Genomic DNA, 21,551 nt, shown 5'->3' on the forward strand with positions numbered 1-21,551 from the left:
CTGTATGGGAGGCATGCCTTTTCATATGAAACTTATTACATTTTCTTGATTTTTACTATAAAAATAATGCCGTAAAAAACTGTTAAATTCCTGAAGCAATAAAATAACACATTTAGCCAATTTCATGATCATTAATATTATAAGTTGTATCTACTTCAGGTAAGAGAAATGTCCATTTTCCATTTTGTTTTCCAAGCTTTCTACGTTATCAATTCCACCACTGTATTGTGCTGTTTCTTTTCTTTTCTTTTTTTTTTTTTGGATTTTCCATCAACACTCTCTGCATCTTTATAACATGTGATTGTGTTTGTGAGGATGGTGACAGATGATGGTGATAGTAAGTAATGGCTGAGCTGAGGACTTACTCCAATATGTGTCACCTTTGAAGAGTATAGTTGGAAACAGATTAGTGTGCCTAATCTGACCTCTCAAAGGCATTTTAATCAGTGTTCTCACAGGATTAAGAGAGCAAAGTGACCTGGTTACTAGAGCACTTTTGAAATACTAATATACAATCACATTTGCCAAACTAGAAAGCCAAACCCTTTTTAAAATACTGCTTATTAACTTAAAAAAAATTATCTGTAAAACAGCAAGATGCCACCAGACATGTATTAGATGGCAAAAAACCAGAACAACCCAGCAAATGCCAGTGAGGATGTATAACAACAGGAACTCTTAATCATTGCTGATGGGAATACAAAATGGTATAGCCACTTTGGAAGACGGCTTAGTGTTTTCTCACAAAACAACACATTTTACCATATTATCTAGCAATTATGCTTTTTGGTACTTATCCAAAAGAGCTAAAACTCAGGCCACATAAATATCTGAACACGGACGTTTATAGCAGCTTTAGTCATAAATTCCAAAACTTAGAAACATCCTTCAGTATGTTAAAAACTGAATATTTAAATGGATAAATAAACTGTGGTGAATGCAGACAATGGAATATAATTGAACACTAAAAGCAAGTGAATTCTCAAACCATGAGAAAACATGGAAGAATATTAAATGCTTATTTTTAAGTGAAAGAAGGCAAGCTTAGAATGCTACATTCTGTTTGATTTCTAAAGGACTTTTAGGACGTTCACTGATTGTTGCAGGATATTGACAGTGGGGGAGTCGGCAGGGTGGTGGGAGACAGAGGGTAGATGGAAAATCTTTACTTTCTCTCAGTTTAGCTGTGAACCTAAAACTATTTTAAAGAATAAAGTGTATTCTTTGAAAAACTTCCCTGCCTCAAACCAAGAAACAGGTTCTTAACTATAAAAAACAAACTGACAGTTCCCAAAGAAAGGGTGGGTGGGGGATGGGTAAAATAGGTCATGGGTGTTCTGGGAGGGCACTTGGGATGAGCACTGGGTGTTGCATGGAGGTGCTGAGTCACTATATTGTACACCCCAAATTACTGTTACACTGTATGCTAGCTAATTGGAATTTAAATAAAAATTTAAAAATAAAATTCCCTGCGTCTAGGAGAAAATCACAGCTCCTAAAATGTACTAAATTGTTGCAGTGCCTGGGTGGTTCAGTCAGTTGGTGACTGACTCTAGATTTCAGCTTAGGTCGTTGTCTCAGTGTTGTTGAATTTGAGCCCTGCACCAGGCAACATGCTGGGTATGGAGCCTACTTAAAAAAAAAAAAAGTACTAAGTTGTGAAATGGTATGTTTCCATGTGTTTGTATTAGTGAATTCCCAAAATTAGAACAGTATCTGAAACGTAATAAACTTACATTAATTAGAACTAATATATTTTTAATATGAACATTTAAGTAGAGTTCATGTATCACAAAAATATTTATACCCTTACCTTTTTAAATAGATCTTCCAGTTAAAGATTTAAGTCTGTTTTAATTCTGTTCAGACAACTTTTCTTTTTTTTTAAGATTTTATTTATTTATTTGACAGACAGAGATCACAAGTAGGCAGAGAGGCAGGCAGGCAGAGAGAGGAAGGGAAGCAGGCTCCCTGGTGAGCAGGGAGCCCGATGCGGGGCTCCATCCCAGGACCCTGGGATCATGACCTGAGCCAAAGGCAGAGGCTTTAAAAACCCACTGAGCCACCCAGACGCCCCCAAACAACTTTTTATAAAGATGATTTTACCTCCTTCACACATAGTTTAACGACTTACAGATTAACATAATTATAATAGTTTTCCATGTTTAATTTGATTCATATATACATATTAAATCAAACATACTAAGGTTTTAACATATTCTTTATGCTATAAATATAAAATATTTTTCTAAAAATATGTGAAAGGATTTTATTAACAATTATTGAACAGTCTGAGAAAAAAGAACACTTCCAATATATATTCTAATAAATGGATAGAATTAACACTAAAATAAAAATATTCAATTTTTATTCTTTGAATATCTAAGATTTCAGCTTATAGCAGGAAAAAATTAATCATATTATAAATATAAATGGTAAGAGGAAAAATCATATTCTTATATACTTAGATTTCAATATTTTTGTGTTGAAGGGAATAGGTAATTTTTATTGATGGATGCTTGGAGAGAAGGATAAACGTATAATTTCAAAAGATAAAAACAGCCTTTGAAAAACATAATAAAAACATAAATGATATAATCTATAAATTTAAACACTTATCCTGTACTGAAATGGATGCTTGTACTATAGGATATATAAAATGTAATTATCTTTGGTTCTGTAGAAACTTGGAGAAGCACTGCCAACTACACAGGTGCAGCCATTTGAATGTCAGAGAGTCTGCATCTTTCCCAGCCCCCTAAGACCAGATGGATTTTAACTGCCCTTAGAATGTCTCTAAATCAAGAATTGGCACAGCCCCAGCATTCATGGGAAGGATGATGCTATAGATACCATCAAATAGGCATCTCATTTGTCTTGTTCTCAGTGTCTAGAACAAGAACAGCAGAGGAGATTTCTTACTTGCCATCCAGAATAGGAGGTAAATCCAGGAAAATATTTCTTTCCCTTAGCTACACCAATCTAACACTCCCTGTTGATTAAGCTTTGAGAAAGGAACCTTATCAAAGCAGACAAATAAAAATTTCTTACCTTCCTGCCTGACATTATTCATAGATGAGTCCATGATTTCTAAATATCTATTAATGTTCATTTCTAAATATCTATCCTTCTTCATTAATAATTCTAGTACTTTTCCTTCCACTAAAAAGTTAGTAAATATTTAATATTTCCAAATGTTCACTGTTTTTGTTCCTTAACCCACTGTAAAAAGAACTCTGCTCCATTTAGAAGATATTTGCAAATGTCATGTTCAATTAAGGGTCAGTATTCAAAATGAATAAAGGATTTATACAAGTCAACACCCAAGAAACAAATAATCTAGTTAAAGATGGACTGAAGACATGAACAGACATTTCTCCAAAGAAGACATACAGATGGCCAATAGATACATGAAAAGATGTTCAACATCACTTGTCATCAGGGAAATGCAAACTGAAACGACACTGAGATATCACCTAATACCTTTCAGAATGGCTAAAATGAAAATGCTAGAAACAAGTGTTGGTGAGGATATGTAGAAAAAGGAACTCTTATTCACAGTTGGGAAGAATACAAACTGGTGCAGCCACTCCAGAAAAGAATATGGAGTTTCCTCAAAAACTTAAAAATAAAACTACCCTCTGATCCAGTAATTTCATTACTGGATTTACCCCAAAATTTACAAAACAGTAATTTACCCCAAAAATACAAAAAACAGTAATTCAAAAAGAAACATGCATCCCTATGTTTATAACATTATTAATTATAATAACCAAATTACAAAACAGTCCAACTGTACATCAATAAATGAATGAATAAAGAAGATGTGAGATATATATATATATTTTTTCAACATATTTATTCAATATTTATATGATATCAATATAAATATTGAATATTATTCAGCCATAAAAGAATAAACTCTTGTCATTTACAATGACATGGATATAGCTATAGAGTATAATGTTAAAAGAAATAAGTCAAAGAAAGACAAATACCATATTTCATTCATACGTGGAATTTAAGAAACAAAACAAAGGAAAACAAACAAACAAACAAACAAAGAAACAGACTCTGAACTACAGAGAACAAACCAATGGTTACCTTTGTAACTTGCCCTGATGAGCACTGGGTAATTTGTGGAAGTGTTGAATCACTATATTGTACACTTAAAATTAACATACATTGTATGCTAAATATACTGTAATTAAAATAAAATGAAACAAAATAGAAGAAAATACGAATTCTAGTGGAAAAGAGGTCTCTAATAAAAAAGGAGATTCTAGGGGCATCTGGGTGGTTCAGTAGGTTACGTGTCAGACTCTTGTTTTTGGCTCAGGGTCGTGGAATCAAGCCTCACATCGGGCTCTATGCTCAGTGGGGAGTGTGTTGGGACTCTCTCTCCCCCTCTACCTCTGCTCCTCTCCCTAATCTCTTTCTCTCTCTCTCTCTAAAATAAATAAATAAATCTTTAAAAAAAGAAAGATTCTAAATTTTAAAAAAAAGAATTTTACTCAACTTATTTACTAAAATTTTTCTTCACGGTCACCAATTACCTACAATTTAAGGAATTCAATGAGTTTATTTTATTGTTTATCTTACTTTTACTCTGAAATATTTGACATTTCATCATATCCTCTTTCTTGAAAAGTTCTCCCTTTAGCTTCCTCTTCAGTACTTTCTTATTGCCTGTAACTTCTCAGGTAGTCCTTTTTCTTTTTTCCTTTATGAGTTCTTTTTTCTCTATTTGCCTATAGTTTATTATTATGTTTATCTTTCACTTTACAAATAATCCTTGGACAAATTTATAGAATCACATATGTAAGTTGATTTTAAAACTCAGTTCTGGGGGTTCCTGAGTGCCCCAGTAGGTTAAGCCTCTGCCTTTGGCTCAGGTCATGCTCTCAGGATCCTGGGATGGAGCCCCACATCAGGCTCTCTGCTCAGCAGGGAGCCCGCTTCCTCCACCCTCTCTCTGCCTGTCTCTCTGCCTATTTGTGATCTCCGTCTGTCAAAGAAATAAATAAAATCTTTTAAAAAATAAAACTCAGTTCTGAAGATGAGAGAAGTAGAGAATAAAGGGCAAAAGAGATACTGCTTGTATATAAAAATCATTCTGTTCCTTTCTAGCTCTATAACTTTGAACAAATCAATTTTTCAATGCCTTAATTCCTTGTCTATAACATGGTGATAATTGCATTGTCTTTCTTTTGGGACTGTTGTGAGTTAACTGATTTAGCACATACAAAGTTCCAGACACATAAGAAACCTGCATTACATATCACTTATTGTTAATAGCAGATGTTCTCATTTATTACTAAAAATCTATGACAGAAATTTTATTAAATCTATAAATTCCACAAAGTTTTATGTGATTTTATAACTACTTTTTGTACATTTCCATAGACTATAAATCCTTAACTACAATGCTTTTATTTTTATTTTCTTTGGATTACCAATAACCACTTGGATTTTCAAGGAAATTTACAAGTTGGGAAGTGAAAGTATTAATAGAGATCATTATGATGATCACATAACTCAATTAATCAAAATTAGAGTGTAACGACTCAAATGTATCCTCTTCCCTCAAATTGTAAATATTAGTTGAATGTTTCTCAGCATTTAAACCTTAGTTCCTATTGCCTCTCACCAGCATTCTGATCTCCACATTGACTGGAACCCAGGTCAACGTTCCCAAACTCCATCCTACTCACTGTAAGTCAGATGAAAGGAGATACAGACCCAAAGTCAGATACAGAAATCCTGGGTAGGGCTATTGGAATAGTCTATGATGCTTTTTCGATTCCTTTATCACATATTCCTCTCTCTTCCTGATACATGCACATGTGCACGCACACACACACGCACAAGCATGCACATGTTTTAAATCTTTTTTTGTGCCACTTTCATGGACACCAAAATTGCTACCTATCCCTCTAGACTTGATTACTTCTCTCTTTTGTCAGTGATTTCTTTGCTATTATGAGAACGTTCTCAGTATTTTCTTTTTTATAACTGAGAATAGAATAATGCAAAATTGACTTAATCTGCAGCACAAAGTTTACATTTTATTGTAAAAAAAGTTCTTGACAGGATTGCTAAACACTAAAATTGCTGAACAACAGTAGTTACTTCGCTGTCTTTGAAAAATAAAACAGTCTCTCATCTCTCTGGAAGAGATTGTTTTCCATCTTGTCTTGAAAGAGAATAAGACTTCAAATACTGTTTTTCAAATCTGTGCTGTTCAGACATATATTTAAAAATCTTCAGAAATCTTTTTAAATTGTAGATTCTGTTAAAGCCTAATTGTCAAAATTGACAACAATTATAAAGTTAGTACTTTCTGTAAAAATGTGTTCTAAAAATTCTTGGCTAATACAATACCTACTTTTTCATTTACAAGTCACATTAGGCACTGTATTTTCTATAATACATTTTATATCGCATTTCCTATCAATGGTATATACTACTTTTCAATGTACTACTTAAAGACATTATCATGGGAACCAGTGTAAGAAAAATCCTTTGTAAAATAATTGTGTGATGATATTAGAGCAATTGCAGTTATTTTTGAAGACATTAAGCTAAGCAATTATTTTCACTAACTCTGACGTTGCCAAATATTGTCCCCACTACTTTATGGGAAATACTGAAAGTCTGTGATGCATTGTTAGTTCAATGAACTTACACATCATTTGTGGAGATAAAATTTGTAAAGTTAGAATTTCAAGATAAAAATGCAAACATATATCATGTTATACACTGTGTGCTCTAAAAAGAGAAAAATGAATATCAGAAAGAGAAAGACTTTTGTAAGAATACAAATATGAGCTTAGTTTCAAGAATAGAATTTTTAAAAATGCAAACACACACACACACACAAGCTTCTTCAAAACAAATTCAAATATATAAAGATACTTCCACTTAAAAATATGCTATCCTATTTTGATACCAGATATATATGAGTTCAAGTGTAAAATCCAACACAATCTAACCCTTTGCCTTGGGCAAGTCATTTCATCTCCTTGTGCTTCAAAACCTGCGAACTATCCATATAAGAATGTATAGTGAGGATTAAAATTAAGATAACGTATTTAAACAATTGGAGCTATCATGTTTTTCTATTGCTCCTCATAGAACCAATTATTTTGGCATAGAGAAAATACACAGTAAGTATGTTGTTAGTAGATATGATACAAATGAAAGTTTTCTATCTTACCCTGAAAATTTATAGTCCGTTATTTTAACCTTGTATGAATTGTAAAGTATTCAAAGTAGGAAGAGAAAAATCATGTAACAAGTGTGTTATTTTTAGAGATAACGGCTTCTTAACATTAATATAATAAATGATTTCTTTTCAATAACATTGCTTTTAAAATAACTTAGTTCTTTTTTTACAGGAGATAACTGCAAGGCCACTGAATACAGCAAGATGAAAAATATGCTTTTAGATTTACAAAATCAAAAATATATTACACAAGAAAATGAAAACCCTAACGGTGATGACATATCTTGGAAGAAGTTGTTGGTGGATCGAATGTTTAAATATTTTGATGCCGACAGTAATGGACTTGTAGATATTAATGAACTAATTCAGGTATGATTCATGATTGAATTAACAAGTTTATTTAAATGTATCATGTACAATATTTTTACATCTGTGTGAATTTATTCTGTATTAATAAAATGTATGTTTAATCTGTATTATTTGAGAGTGTGGACAAAACATACTTTTAAGGGCAACATTTGATTACTGTTAAATAACAAAGATTCAACTGAGTAAATTTGAAAGATTTAATTGGCTTTATTAAACAAAATTGAATTGGGCAACATCCCATTTGGCAAATAGAGGGGTGCTGGGGCAGTTGTACAAGATGGAAAGTTTTTGTAGAAGGAGAGTGGGGCAGGAAAATTACTATCAAAAGAGAAAGGTTGTTCTAGATAAGGCCACTTTTCCTTAGGGGAAAAGCATGGGCTATTATCATGTAGATTACATCATCTTCTTTTGGGGGCTGGAAAGGACCCAGGTGGTAGACTCATTGGTGCTAATTGAAAAATTCATGATGTACTATTAAGACTACATTTCTGGAAGAGGTTGAACTACAATTAGTTTATTAGCTTATTATAATTTAGTTTATTAAGACATGGCCTAAGTGATGCCATTTTAAGATTTTTTGTTTGTTTGGTTGGTTTTTGGGTTTTGGTATTGTTTTTCTTTCAACACTATTCTATCAGCAATAAAATTTCAAGTAACATTTATATGATATTTTGTAGTTTAAAAATCAGTAACTACTTTTGATAGATTTCTATACCTTAAATACCTAAAGGAATCACTAGTTCTTTATCTTACAAAATGTGTAAGAGATCTTCAGATCTACTCTGGAGCTTTTGTAATGTTTGTCTATTAGTCAATGAGAACTTGTGTACCCAATCTTTAGGGGAATTATTCATCAGCAATTAAGCACATCTATAACATAATGTAAGTAAATCATTTAGGAAGTTATTAAATTACTTTGTTTCAATAACCAAAGATTAATTAGGATACAGTCAATTTAGGTCAAATATTTAGTCCACTTTATTAAATTTCATTTATTTGAAAATTGTCATCAAAATGAAAGATGTAATGAGAAACCAATTACTAAAAAGACTATTTGGATAAGCAAAGGTCTATTTAGATCATTTTGGAAAAACAGAAATGCTTTTATGTGTGTGTCATGGAGAAAAACTAGTTTGAAGGAAAATGTTAACACAGATTCAAGAAACTAAACTAGTTTTAGAAAGTAGTAGAAATGTAAAATAGGAGACACAAGATTTCTTCAAAAATTATACAGGTTTTAGGGAGTAATGAAGAAAAGAAGCCAATCTAGGGTGAACAATCTAGGAAAATGGTGATAGCACTGAGGAATTTTGCTGACTTTTTGATAATCCCTATAGTGACTATGTTGAGGTGAATTTTGCTGTAGTACTTAGCAGTTAATATAGTTATTAAAAAAAATCCAGTAGTCTATAACGTCATGTCATTCATCTCTTATGGTTAATTTCATGGTTTATTTTAAAAATCTGACATTGTGGAATATTGGTTTTATTCTGCAAAGATTTCTAAGATTTGGAATAGTGTAACTTAGTTTAGAACTTTATATCAAAGTAACTGTAAGTAAATTGATTACAGTTCTTGTCATTCTAGTTAATTAAAATATATATCATTTTCATTATCTCCTTTAATCCAGACTGCATTTATTGACTAGTTACTAAATCCAGGCATTGGGATTTAAAGAACCAAAATCTGGAATTTTAGGTAAAATTAATTAAATAAAATAAATTTAAAAATTAAATAAAATAAAAGTAAAATTAATTAAATTTTATAATTAAAATACCTATCTTATCATTTACCTCATGATTTATTTTTCAAGAAAGAAACTGTAGAATTTTATATTTATAATAATTATAAGAAATTACTAGTTAATTAAAATGAATTTATAATTGAGGCATATCACCTTGATCTACATAGACTTGACATATTAGAATATATTGTGCTTTTTGCTTTTGCTTTTATTTTATATATTCTATATGTAATATAATATATGTATTATGTATGTAATACATATATTATTTCTATATATATTAGTTTTATTAACATTTCTACACCACTGTAACCATTGATTAGTTACAAACATGCTTTGACCAAATCCAGTTATTATCATAGTAGCTCCATCTAAATCCAAATGGAAAACTTCTCCTCACTAGAAAATGGCCGTGCCAGCACTTCAATTATACCTGTTTCAAGTTTCTGCCACACCAAGTTTGTATTTATTTCCTAGGGCAGCCTTAACCCTGAAAACCACTGCAAAGTGGGTTTCTAAATCAACCTTTCTCTCCATTCAGCATCTAAAATCAAAGAGTTGGCTATACCATGCTCTCTCTGAAATATCTGGAAGAAGATTCTTGCTTGTCTCTTTCAGTTTCTGGCAGTGTTAGGCATTCATTGGCTTGTAGTAACATCCTTCTGCTTCTATAGTCACATAGCATCCTCTCTGTGTGCCTGTCTTCCCAACACCTTGCCTTTTCTAAAGAACACCAGTCATATTGGATTAAGGAGCCACCCTACTCCAGTATGACCTCATTTTAGGTTATCTAATTACATCTTTAACAGCCCTATTTCCAAAAATATATTACATTCTGAGGCACCAGGATTAAGACTTCAAAATATCTTTTAAGAAGATATAACTCAACCTATAATAAAGTTCATCTGCTACAAAATTAATTTTGTGTTCTCTGTTCCCTTGCTTTGGATTTGCTGTATGTCTGAAAAGTACTCTTCCAATTCATCTGAAAGTTATCCTCAGAAACTTTATATTCAGAAACTTCAGGAATTCTTTTGTATCTCAGGTCTACATGAGGTAAATCCAAGGAAAGTTCTGGGAGGTTTACTAAGATCCTTCTGAATACATCCCATACCACATTAAGTCATTTCCACTTTCAGCAGTGTATTGTGAAAATATCAGTACCTCATCTGTCAGTAATCAACTATGAAATAAAAAAAGGAGAACAACAACAACAGAAGGTTATAACAAACATGCTTGAAAAAATGGGAGTGATGGATGCCTGGGTGGCTCAGTTGGTTAAGCAACTGCTTTTGGCTCAGGATATGATCCTGGAGTACCAGGATCAAGTCCTGCATTGGGTTCCCAGCTCCACAGGGAGTCTGCTTCTCCCTCTGACCTTCTCCTCTTTCATGCTCTCTCTCTCAAATAAATGAATAAAATCTTAAAAAAAAAAAAAAAGAAAAGATAGAATGAATACCTAGATATGTATAGCATAAGTATTATTTTTGACTTGTGTCTTTTGGGGTTACAGTTACTCTTTAAGAACTTTTTGCTAAATATTATAACCAATAATACATATGGCTTTATTAATAAACTTAGAAGCATATAATGTCATAATTTAAAATGGAATTTTGAAATAATTTAACTTAGAAGGATAAAAAGGGAAAGGATCTTAATGGTGTCTTTTAATAATTTACAAGCTATTATTAGTAGAAATATAATACATAGCTCTAAGAAACTGCCAGTGACAAGGAAAAATTAAAGAATATAATTTGGCTTTGAGGTTTTACAATTGCAGCATGAGAGCTGGCTGCATACATTCTATTTTTATTCCACATAATGAATATATATTGTAAAATTTTTCTTGCAGATTTTCAAGTAAATTAGAACCTACAGGCCTTTCTAGTTGAGAGTGAAAATGAATAAAAAATGTAGTAGATAGGGGCGCCTGGATGGCTCAGTGGGTTAAAGCCTCTGCCTTCGGCTTGGGTCATGATCCCAGGGTCCTGGGATCGAGCCCCGCATCCTGGATCGAGCCCCGCATCCGGCTCTCTGCTTGGCAGGGAGCTTGCTTCTCCTCCTCCCCTCTCTCTGCCTGCCTCTCTGCCTATTTTTGATCTCTGTCTGTCAAATAAATAAATAAAATCTTTTTTAAAAAATGTAGTAGATAAAAGGAATAGGATCCTTAGTATCACAGCTAACAATTTGTCTCAGCAAGAAAATATTTACTAAAATAAACTGACCACTTATAGAAATAAATCTTGTTAAATACATCTCTTCAACACTCAACCTTAACATCTGTAACCGCACATTTCATCCTTCAGTCTGAGGCCCATTTTGTATGTTGAAAATACCCAATTATAAGATATAAATTTATAGCAAAGTGAAGTTTTAGATTTTCAAAAGAATTGTGTTTTACTAAGTTAATATATTCAGTGATAGTTCTCTGGTAGATTTGCCATTGGTAACAGAGGATCTGGAAGAGTTAAAAAAGGTAATAACAGAAGAAAAGAAATCAAGAAAGATTAAAATGATGTATGCATTTCAAAAGACCAAAAGAGAATGTTACAAATGGAAGGGCATGAGTGGTTCTAAATTGATAAAGTCCTAGAATTTTTTTTTTCAAAATAATCCTTTTTTTATGACCAAAGTGTAGTAGATAAGAACTTTGTTTTATAGTGCCTGGGTTCAAATCGCATCTTTACTACTTACTACCTCTGAACCTTTGGCCAGTTACTTAAACTTTCTGTGACTCAGTTTTCCTTTCTATATACTGACAATAACACTAGTCCTGACTGTGTAAATTTAATATAATATTTATATCATTTACAATATATATGTTTCTTAGGAACATGATTAGCACACAGAAAATACAGTGTGTTAGCTATAATTATATTTTCAAAGCTAACTTTCATGTGATGACACAGATGATAATGTAAATAAAGAGAACACATATACTTAAGTTATTGAATGAGTGATTGAATAATATTTCCATTATGATCATCCCCCTTTGCATTTTTTTTAATGCTTACACTTGGATGATAGGTGATAACAACTTAAATACCATTAGGTCACAGCCATTATGACACAGAAATCTACATACACATTATTAAACATACAAAAATTTTAATACCAACTTTTATAATGAAAAGAAAAAATGGTCTGGGGTACCTGGTGGCTCAGTGAGTTGAGCATCCAACTCTCAATTTCAACTCAGGTCATGATCTCAGGGTCAGGGATGGAGCCTGTGTTGGGCTCCAGGCTCAGCAGGGAGTCTGCCTGAGATTCTCTCTCTTCCTCTTAGTCTGCCCTTCCTCCACCCCATGCACACGCATGTGCACACTCCCTCTCTCTCTAAAATAAATAAATAAAATATTTTAAAAAAATAAAGAGGGGTGCCTAGGTGGTTCAGTTAGTTAAGTATCTGACTCTTCGTTTTGACTCAGGTCATGATCTCAGGGTCATGAGGTTGAGCCCAAGTGGGGGTCCCTCCTCAGTGGAGAATCAGCTTGAAAATTCTTTCCCTCTGCCCCTCCCCCCACTGACTCATTCTTTCTCTCTCTCTCTCTAAAATAAATAAACATTAAAATTTTTTTTAAAAAAGAAAGAAAAAAGTTTCCTGCAAAAGAAAAGAAATAGTTTTGGTTTTCCCAAGAAATTAGAAAAAATAAACGATGGCGTGTTTTTATTTTGCTCATCTCTTTTGAAGTACTTACATATTTGTCAGCATGAATTGTTAAATCCTGAGTACTATGTTATAGTAACTAATAGTAATAGTATTAATAATAGTAATGATACTTATTTTATTGTTATAATCTAGATGTCTATGTCCCCTTTGTGCTTCTTTTTGAACTCTACAAAAATTTTATGTATATACATGTATAATTTTATATATATATATACACACATATATATATACATATATGTAAAATATATATATTTGCAAGAAACAATGTAGACTTGCTTGAAGATGTGTAAGGGAGTTATAGGGTGTTTACATCACAAATTACTTAAATCCTAAATTGAAATCCAGTTTAGATGAAGTGTTTTGTACACTTTTCCTTTCCTTGTGCTTTGTCCATGATATGCTTTGCATTTCCTACACCATAGATTCAGTGCCTAAATCTCTCTCTCAGCCTGGGGTTCCAAATGCTTTATCATGTAAAACAGTATGTTCTATTTTATATTCTCCTGAATTTGTATGACAAATACATCACATTTCACAGTTGCCAATATCTATCCTTTTAAAAAAACTAATGACAGGTTATAGGATATAATACCAACATCAAAAACCAGTATCTATCATATTCTTCTCTTTAGGAGAAATACATCATCAGTCTTTGAAATGTAAGGAAATTCCTAGCCTCTGTCTTGTGCCTTACTTTTTATACTCTCAGAACCTAATTAAGTCCCGTATCTCTCTCTTTCCTCAAGTGTATGGCCCACTTTCAGCATTTGAGTGAGGATTTCTGTTCCCCAAATGATATGGAGATGGATAGTAGGGAAAGTGTGTTATTTATAAACTTTGTTGTTTTATAGGAACAGAACAGATTACCATTGACTCCTTCCCATATAAGTGTCTTAATTACTGTATGAAAAAGGTAGCATTTCAATCACATTTAAATATTTTTTGTGCATTTTGTCTTTAAATATCTATCCTCTCTTTATGGAAAACAGGTGAATGGGCAGTTATTTTGTTGTAGAGGTCTGTATCTTTTCTCAGATCCACGCTATAGTATCTGGATTCCATTCACAATGAGATTATTAAACTGAGTAGTCCTTGCTGGTAACTAATTCTGTATACTAAAGGTAAAACCAAATGTTCTGCCTTTTTCTGAAGACCGTTTTGATAAAGTGTGAAACCTTATTTGTTTGGTGTTCTTCCTTAGCTCAACTCCCCACATCTAAGCAAATTTCTGAGGTTCATCTCTATTATCTGTATCTCTCTCTCTTTCTTTTCTTAAATTATCTTCCCCAAAAGTGAGAACTTGATGCTATCTTTGGATCTATGGTGAAATCTGAGCTTTACTGATGCTTGCTTCAGTGAAAATCATTCTTATAACAATATGCTCCACATTGGATTATCATATACCAATGTATGACTCATAGAATGATAGCTTACTGCAAAAGCCTCTACAAACATAAAAGTATATTTTTGCATAGCATGATCACAAACCTGATATCTCTCCCAAGTGTTATATATATGATTAGTGTAGTCAGGTGCTCAGCTACATAGTAACATATTTGTGGCTTTCAAAACATATTTTCTCTACAACAGACCTGAATGTGTGATGGATGCTTGAAATAAAGATTTCAGGATGAAGTGACCAAAGGTATGAATATATTCCTCCTGGCCAGTCTATCATGTAGGGAAAGGTCACTAGAAGTGTGAAGGTTAATGATCATTTATTGTTTAAAAGAAAAAAATAAAGTTGGGGGGTGGCTCAGTGTGGTTCTGGGTGGTTTATTCATATGTATAGTGGAACCACTGGGGATATTAAAAGAGTTAAGGTAGGCAGAAAGATTGTGAATCAACAGCTAAATTTATTTGTGAATTATGGGGAGAGAATGGAAGAGAATTATGTAGCTGAATGGCCTGAGATCCAAAGAAGTAGGTCCTTTCTCTCTCTCTCTCTCCATCTATCCATCCATCTCTCATTTTTTATCTATCTAATGAAGACAGGTTTAGGAAGCAGAAAAAATCCAGAAGTGCCAAGAGGGAGCCATTGAGTTATTGACCATCTTCCTTGCTGAGATAGAATGGATATGAGAGAAAAATTGGTCTCCGATTGTTAAAATTATTAGACAAATTGTTTTCTTAAGGGGTAGCCAGAATTCTTAAAGTTAATGTGGTGAAGAACATGTTTTTATAAGAAATGGAAGATAAAAGAGAGTTTTCTGATCAGAGAGCAGGATTTCCAGAGGTCACTATGTTGGGTTTGGGTTGGAAAGGAATGGAAATTGAGCCAGAGAAGGAAACGTGCATAGCAATATGGAGAATTCATAGGGTCACAGAGCTAAATCAGGGTATGAAACACAAAGGAAATTGTCCAGATTGTCCCTTAGAGGGGAATGGACAACTTTGTCTTGCACTGTGGTCTCAAATGTTGGGTCTTTAGGGTAAGATGAAGGGACTAATAAGCAGATTTCACCTGGCAGAATGGCACCCTTGAATTTGTTAGCAGTGTTGAAAGGTAAGCTGAGGCATCATAAAATTTTAAGAATTTATTTGGGCAAAAATCTATTTGAATTGGACTGTGCCAAACTAGCAGTGGTTATGATGCATTCCGCTGAGGGGAGCTAAGGGAAAATTTTTCTAGAGAAAAGGAGAAAGCTAAGTAAGGAAATCATTGATTGGCTATTGCTTAAAGCATACTTGGCTATTTGTGATTGGTTGTCAGTTTTGAAAATTGAGGCATTTACAGGCTTAGATATTGGGTTGCTTACATAGGGGCCAGAGCATTAGATCCAACTCAGTCTAATGGCTTCCTTGTTTAACTTAATAGTAGTAAACATAGGGTTCTTAAAGTGAAATAGTGCTAACAGCTTGGAAAATCTACTCCTTCGGCCTCTCCCTATTTCATAAAATAACCACCCGTAGAATTTAAGTAAGCAAAATCATTCCCTTGTGATTCTGAGTTTAAATAAGCAACTGTATTGAGTATATTGATTTAGCTCTTTCTTCATTTAGATTTTGTCATCTTAATAAGCTGATTCACATTAGGCATGCATATTAGAATGAAATATTTCCCTAATGTGCACACATGCCAACTCTTTATTAAAATAATAAAAAAAGCTACTTGTTCGCAGGATTTAGATTATTATGTTATACATATTTGACTTAAAAAGCTATTTGCTCAATGACTACCATATGTGAATACATTTACAAAATTAAATTAAAAGCAAGAATAAATAAGACCAGATATTTTTAAGCTATCAGAATGGGCATGGCAATGATGTTTTTGCAACTTCTGTACATACAATTTTCTTTAAAAATTATTAGAGCTGTTATATAGGGAATGGACAATTAATCTTTATTTTGAGTTGATGAAGCCTATTACAATTTTCAAGATTTTTTAAAAGGTTCTGGTATCTAGTCAACATATTTATTTACTATAAGATTGGTAAGAATTGTTTTGTCTAATAGATTAAAGCTATTTTAGTGGGAACAAACTAAATGCAAATAAACAAGCTCTTGTCTGGATAGAGAAGGGAGATAAGTGAGGACTTCCAGGGAATGCCATGGTAATTAATCCTATTTAACATTTTAAAGCCCCATAAACCTTCTGGTAGATGAAATAAGGTAGCAGAAACCAGGTGTTTGACTTAGAATGGCAGTGGCAATGCCAGTAGGTAGATCTTTCTAGTACTGGCAATTTCCTTTCAAACGCTACTAAAGATTTCAGAAGGGTAATAACAGCAACAGTTAGCACTTAACAGAGAAAGGTAAGGCTTGTGATTGTTTAGTTGCAGCTTGAGGCTACAATTAAGAAAAAGGACTTTCAATCCTATCTGGAAACATTAGTAAAGAGTTTCAAGTATTCTTTTTTTTTTTTGCTAAATGCTTTTCATAATATGCACAAGACAATTGGGTGGAAAATTTTTAAAAAATTGTTTTTAAAACATTTAAGCATATCATTTATAGAATCTTTCCCTTGGAATATTAATATGCATTTTAAAACGGGGAATTCACATTCAGAAAATCCCTATGAGTCATATAGAATGCCTTAAAAATAAAATATTTTTCTTCCCATTAATGTTATCTCTTCAGCAGGTCCTTCAAAATAATTAACTTTGACCCTATTGATTTTTTAAATGTTACAAAACCTAGAAAAGAACTTAAAAGATGTTAATTAATTTTTATGTAAACCTTTTCTTGTAATACACCTAGTTCAGGATAACATCGGTTATATATAGTTAAACAATTATAATCTGTAATATTAATTATTTACTCTCTGTCCTTTCACTTTGTCTATTTTTTGGAACACTGTTGACAATCTGTAATTATCTTGTTTATTTAATTATTTGATTTCCTGTTCCCACTTATCTTCTCCAGAAAATTAATTCCATGAGGACAAAGGCTATGTCATTCTTATTTACTACCATATCTCCAACCCCTAGCACAGTTCTTGGCACATGTTTGTTGTTACAAAGGGAAAGACAAGAGGAGGGGGTAGGGGGAGGGGAGAAGCAGAAAGGTAGTATACAAGATGTTCAGAGAACCAAGCAGTAGAGAAGCCAACCCATCCATATCAAGTGTGTAGGAGAATCTTAAGGATAATGTCTGAAGAATACATATTTCTATCGAAGTATATTTATTTCCTGACCCCACAGGCTTTGATGCAATTTGTCAAGTAGAGAGTGAATATAACTTCTTCTCCTCAACTTCACAAATGTGATGTACTTTGTATAAACAGAGGAACATTGAGCTCTGATCTACTGGATCACTGTGACTGCGACATGGTTGTAATTAGTTTGAGGAAAAATAGCTTGCAAAGGATCAGGAAGAGCTCAGCCTCTGATGTGCTCTTGAACAAATGATTGGTGTGTCTTTCCATGAGTTTACTGTTGCTGTTTTTCTGTCTCACCAAGGAGAATAAAGAAAAAGACAGAATTGGAAGATTCTACTCCATTGTCCTTCTATACCCTCACCCCTCATCACCATGACCTGACTTGAGACCATCAGAACTGATTCCATATACTTTACCTCTTTTATGAGAGTCAGTATAATAATCTTTGGTTTCTAAGTCATGATATATGCCCAGAAAACTAATATCCACACATCTCCACAGCAGGGAGACAATCCTCTCCACCCACCTCTGGCATTTTCTTTTTTTCTTTCCAGTTTTATTTGTCCTCAAATAAGTTATTGTCTGATATACAATATATTTTACTTATGTATTTATTTGTTCCCCCTTTACTAGCATATAAGTTATACGTGGGAGGGATCTTTATCTTGTTTTCAGAATCTAGGAGTCTGGCACACAGTAGATAGTCAAAAATGATTTGTTGAATAGATATCTAAATAAACAAATGAAAGAGAATAATGAGGAGAATAGTTTACTTTGGGAGGAACTGGGTGTTTTGTTTTTATTTTTGTTTTTGTTGTTGTTTTTGAACAAAAAAGAATATAATACAAAAACACTGAATCATCCCTGAGTTATTACAATTCCTCATGCAACCTTGACAGTTCTATTACTTTGAAATTAAATATGTATCCCCTCTGGGATGCTGTGTATCTGAGCTCCCTGGATGACATACATTCTACTAATACTTCTATTTTGTCATACTGACTCTAATCTCTGTGGAACCCAAGATTCATGAAACTTGATTTTTGATCATTAAAGAATGTGAGACTTTTTGTCTTTTAGCCTTAGAGAGTTCACCAAACACTGGTAAATTTGGGGAAAACACTCAATATTTTACAGTAGATAACAAATGAAATTATGAGTTATCTCCTTGATTAAATCTTCATTGTAGGATATGTAGGATATATAAAAAAATTTAAAAATACATATCCATATATGTATTTTTTTCACAATATATGCAGTGAGTGTGGCTCTGTCATGATCACCAGGTCAAAAATAACACATGTGTTTTGGGAGCCTAGACGGGGAAGCTTTCAGAATCAGTGCCAGACATAAATAAAGGAAATGCTGGCAGCTATGAAAGCCCTAAAAGTTTGGATCCCTGTGTCAAAGAATGCTTAATGTATTACTGTACACTTGGGAAGGAAATCTGCTTACTTTCTTGCAGACAGACACTTTGATAAGCTTATCAAAACTCTAGATATCTAAAGCAATTGATCCATTGAATGAAAGGTCATAGGAAAGTATCTCTCTCTTTTGGAATACCCCAGACTGTACACAGATCCATTAGGAAACCTAAAGGGCAGAAGAAGTTACTAGGAAATATGTTTTAAGTAGGCTGTTTTTTGACCAAAAAATGGAATAAATGAAGAAAATATGTACTTGAAATATTGATGATAAGAATCACCTCTCTCCCGTACATGGACATGGTCCAATATAGGTGAACAGAGGTGGGTTTTTTGCTTTTCGTTTTTGGCTTTAAAAAAACTTCTAGCCAGGACCATTTGTTTTGCTAAGGCACACTCATTAAAACACATCCAGTTTACGTTGTACAATCATGATCAAACGAAGACCAAGATCAAATCAAGTTCTATCTAGTCTTATGCTGGCATTCAGGAAAAAAGGTAGAAGTTCATTCTTTTTGTCTAATACATGACTTAATCTGAGTAAACTATTAAAATAGAAAATATGAAAGAGAAAATGATGAAGATTTTTCTCCTGGTTTTTCCATCTCCTTCTCTTTATGAACATGTATGAGAATAAAAACCACTAAAATATATCCTTAAAATACGTGACCAAAACCTGGTGTCACTGCATCCTTAAAATCACCGCAATGCTTGCATTGTAGTTCTTTAGGAAGAGCCTCGTGAGGTCAGATGAAATATGCCGCCCCCCTACCACCCGGGAAAAAGTCATTTTCCATGATCTAACAAATAACAGATGGAGAATGACGGAGAGCTCTGTTGCTTTCTAAATAGAAAAGCAGTATTAGTTTTTTCACTAGGCTTATGGGAGAGGTGGCTTCAGCCATGAGGTAGTTTTGTTAATCCCTCCAGCTGGACTGTGCAAAAGTGTAGGGCTTAATACTCTCTCTCAACAATATCTATTTATGCGGATCAATTAAAGCAGATAAATGTTTTGCCTGGCACCCCCCGCCCCCAAGGCAGCAAATACGAACTTCACCAATGAAATGTGAATACATTGCACAAGAGTAGATAACTCAGTATATTGTGGAAGTTCTGTTTGGCTATGCTCAGGTGGCTGGGACTGGAGGGGGCTGGAGGCTCTAGGGACCTTTATGCTAAGCTCCATCCTCAGAGCTACCTCTACAGCTCATCCATGCTCAAGAGTAACGGAACTTTTAACATGGGACTGTTCCCAAAAGGGTTATTAAAAAGTAGTTCAGTAGCATCTGAGAATCTTTAGAAGTTGGTATCGCTAATCTGCCATCGATCTAACAAAGGAAGTCTGATGCATACTGCTTTCTCAAAAACAGTAATACATCGTGAACACACAGTAGTGCCTGTGCAAGCTGGTGTGGAAATCGGCAGTGAATTGTTTGAATAAGAAACACATTACATTAATTTTTTTTTTTTTTTTACTTTAAATGATTTACTTTGGAGTGCACATTATGTGTGGTCTTGCATCTATATGAGTGTGTGTGTGCACGTTTATGGACATGCATGCGCGTGCGTGTGTGTGTGTGTGTGTGTAATCTTCAGGGTAGCCATGAGAGATAAGTGTTGCTATCTGCAATTTCTAATTGAGGAAATGTTCAATGGTTTGCCAGAAATTATAGAAGTGACCTTGGCAGGAGCAGAACCCAGACCCGGCTGAATTCAAGAGCCTGCATTTTCTGATTACATGGCACTGCCTTTTAAAAAACACACACTATAATGTGAAATACTGCCTTTGTATGTGGGAGACTATGAAAAGCCATGGACACAGTTCTGCAGCCCCCCAGATGGACAGGAATGTTCGAAAATTCTTGAGGCTCTTTTATTTGAGAGGCAATAGTTAGAGCAGTTGAGTATAAAAAAGCTACAGCTTCAGTCCATAGGACAGAGCACAGAGTAGAAAGGCAGTTTGATGATTTTTCTCACTCACACTTGGGTAGATTTTCATCATCAATTGGAGCATTCATTCTCTCTGGCTCCTGGAAACAGTTATTTGCTTAATAGCTCTTTTGTGACCCCGGGAGTTTACGCACAATCCCAAATGGCTTAACTTCCAGCTGAGGAGGAGTTTAGGCAGAGAAGAAGAAAAAAAAAAAAAAAAGCTAACTTCATTTTTCACAAATAATTTGGAGATGAAAATTGGAACAAACAATCTCACTATTTTTGTTGAAAAAGTGTCCTGTTTTATTTTGACAGAGGTCACTGAGACGTAGGAGGCAATTTTCATGTGGAGATAGTTCCTTGAGTCAGTGTAAATGGAGCAAAGAAAATGAGTAAAATACAAAATGTCCTTGTAAAGTTCAGATTTTTCTGGGTCCTACTGTGAAATTTTTGTATTAGAAAGTTAGGACTAAACTCTAAGTACCTATCTGAACTTTTTAACTTTTTATCTTTGGAATGGTTAAAAATAATTGTCCAGTAACTGAAAATCTGGATTTTTCATAGGTTCGGTTATTTGCCCA

General features: G+C 33.5%; 1 protein-coding gene across 4 annotated transcripts in view; it reads left to right on the forward strand.

Moving 5' to 3' along the window:
* FSTL5 (follistatin like 5) overlaps nucleotides 1-21,551 on the forward strand; it is a 758,840-nt gene that overhangs the window by 384,580 nt on the left and 352,709 nt on the right. For all 4 annotated transcript variants that reach the window (XM_047717766.1, XM_047717769.1, XM_047717768.1 and 1 more), the window contains exon 5: nucleotides 7,401-7,597. In XM_047717766.1, coding sequence (XP_047573722.1) covers nucleotides 7,401-7,597 — 197 coding nt within the window. The remainder of the gene's footprint in view (nucleotides 1-7,400; nucleotides 7,598-21,551) is intronic.

Source organism: Lutra lutra, chromosome 2, assembly GCF_902655055.1.
Source record: "Lutra lutra chromosome 2, mLutLut1.2, whole genome shotgun sequence".
Classification (NCBI taxonomy): Eukaryota; Metazoa; Chordata; class Mammalia; order Carnivora; family Mustelidae; genus Lutra; species Lutra lutra.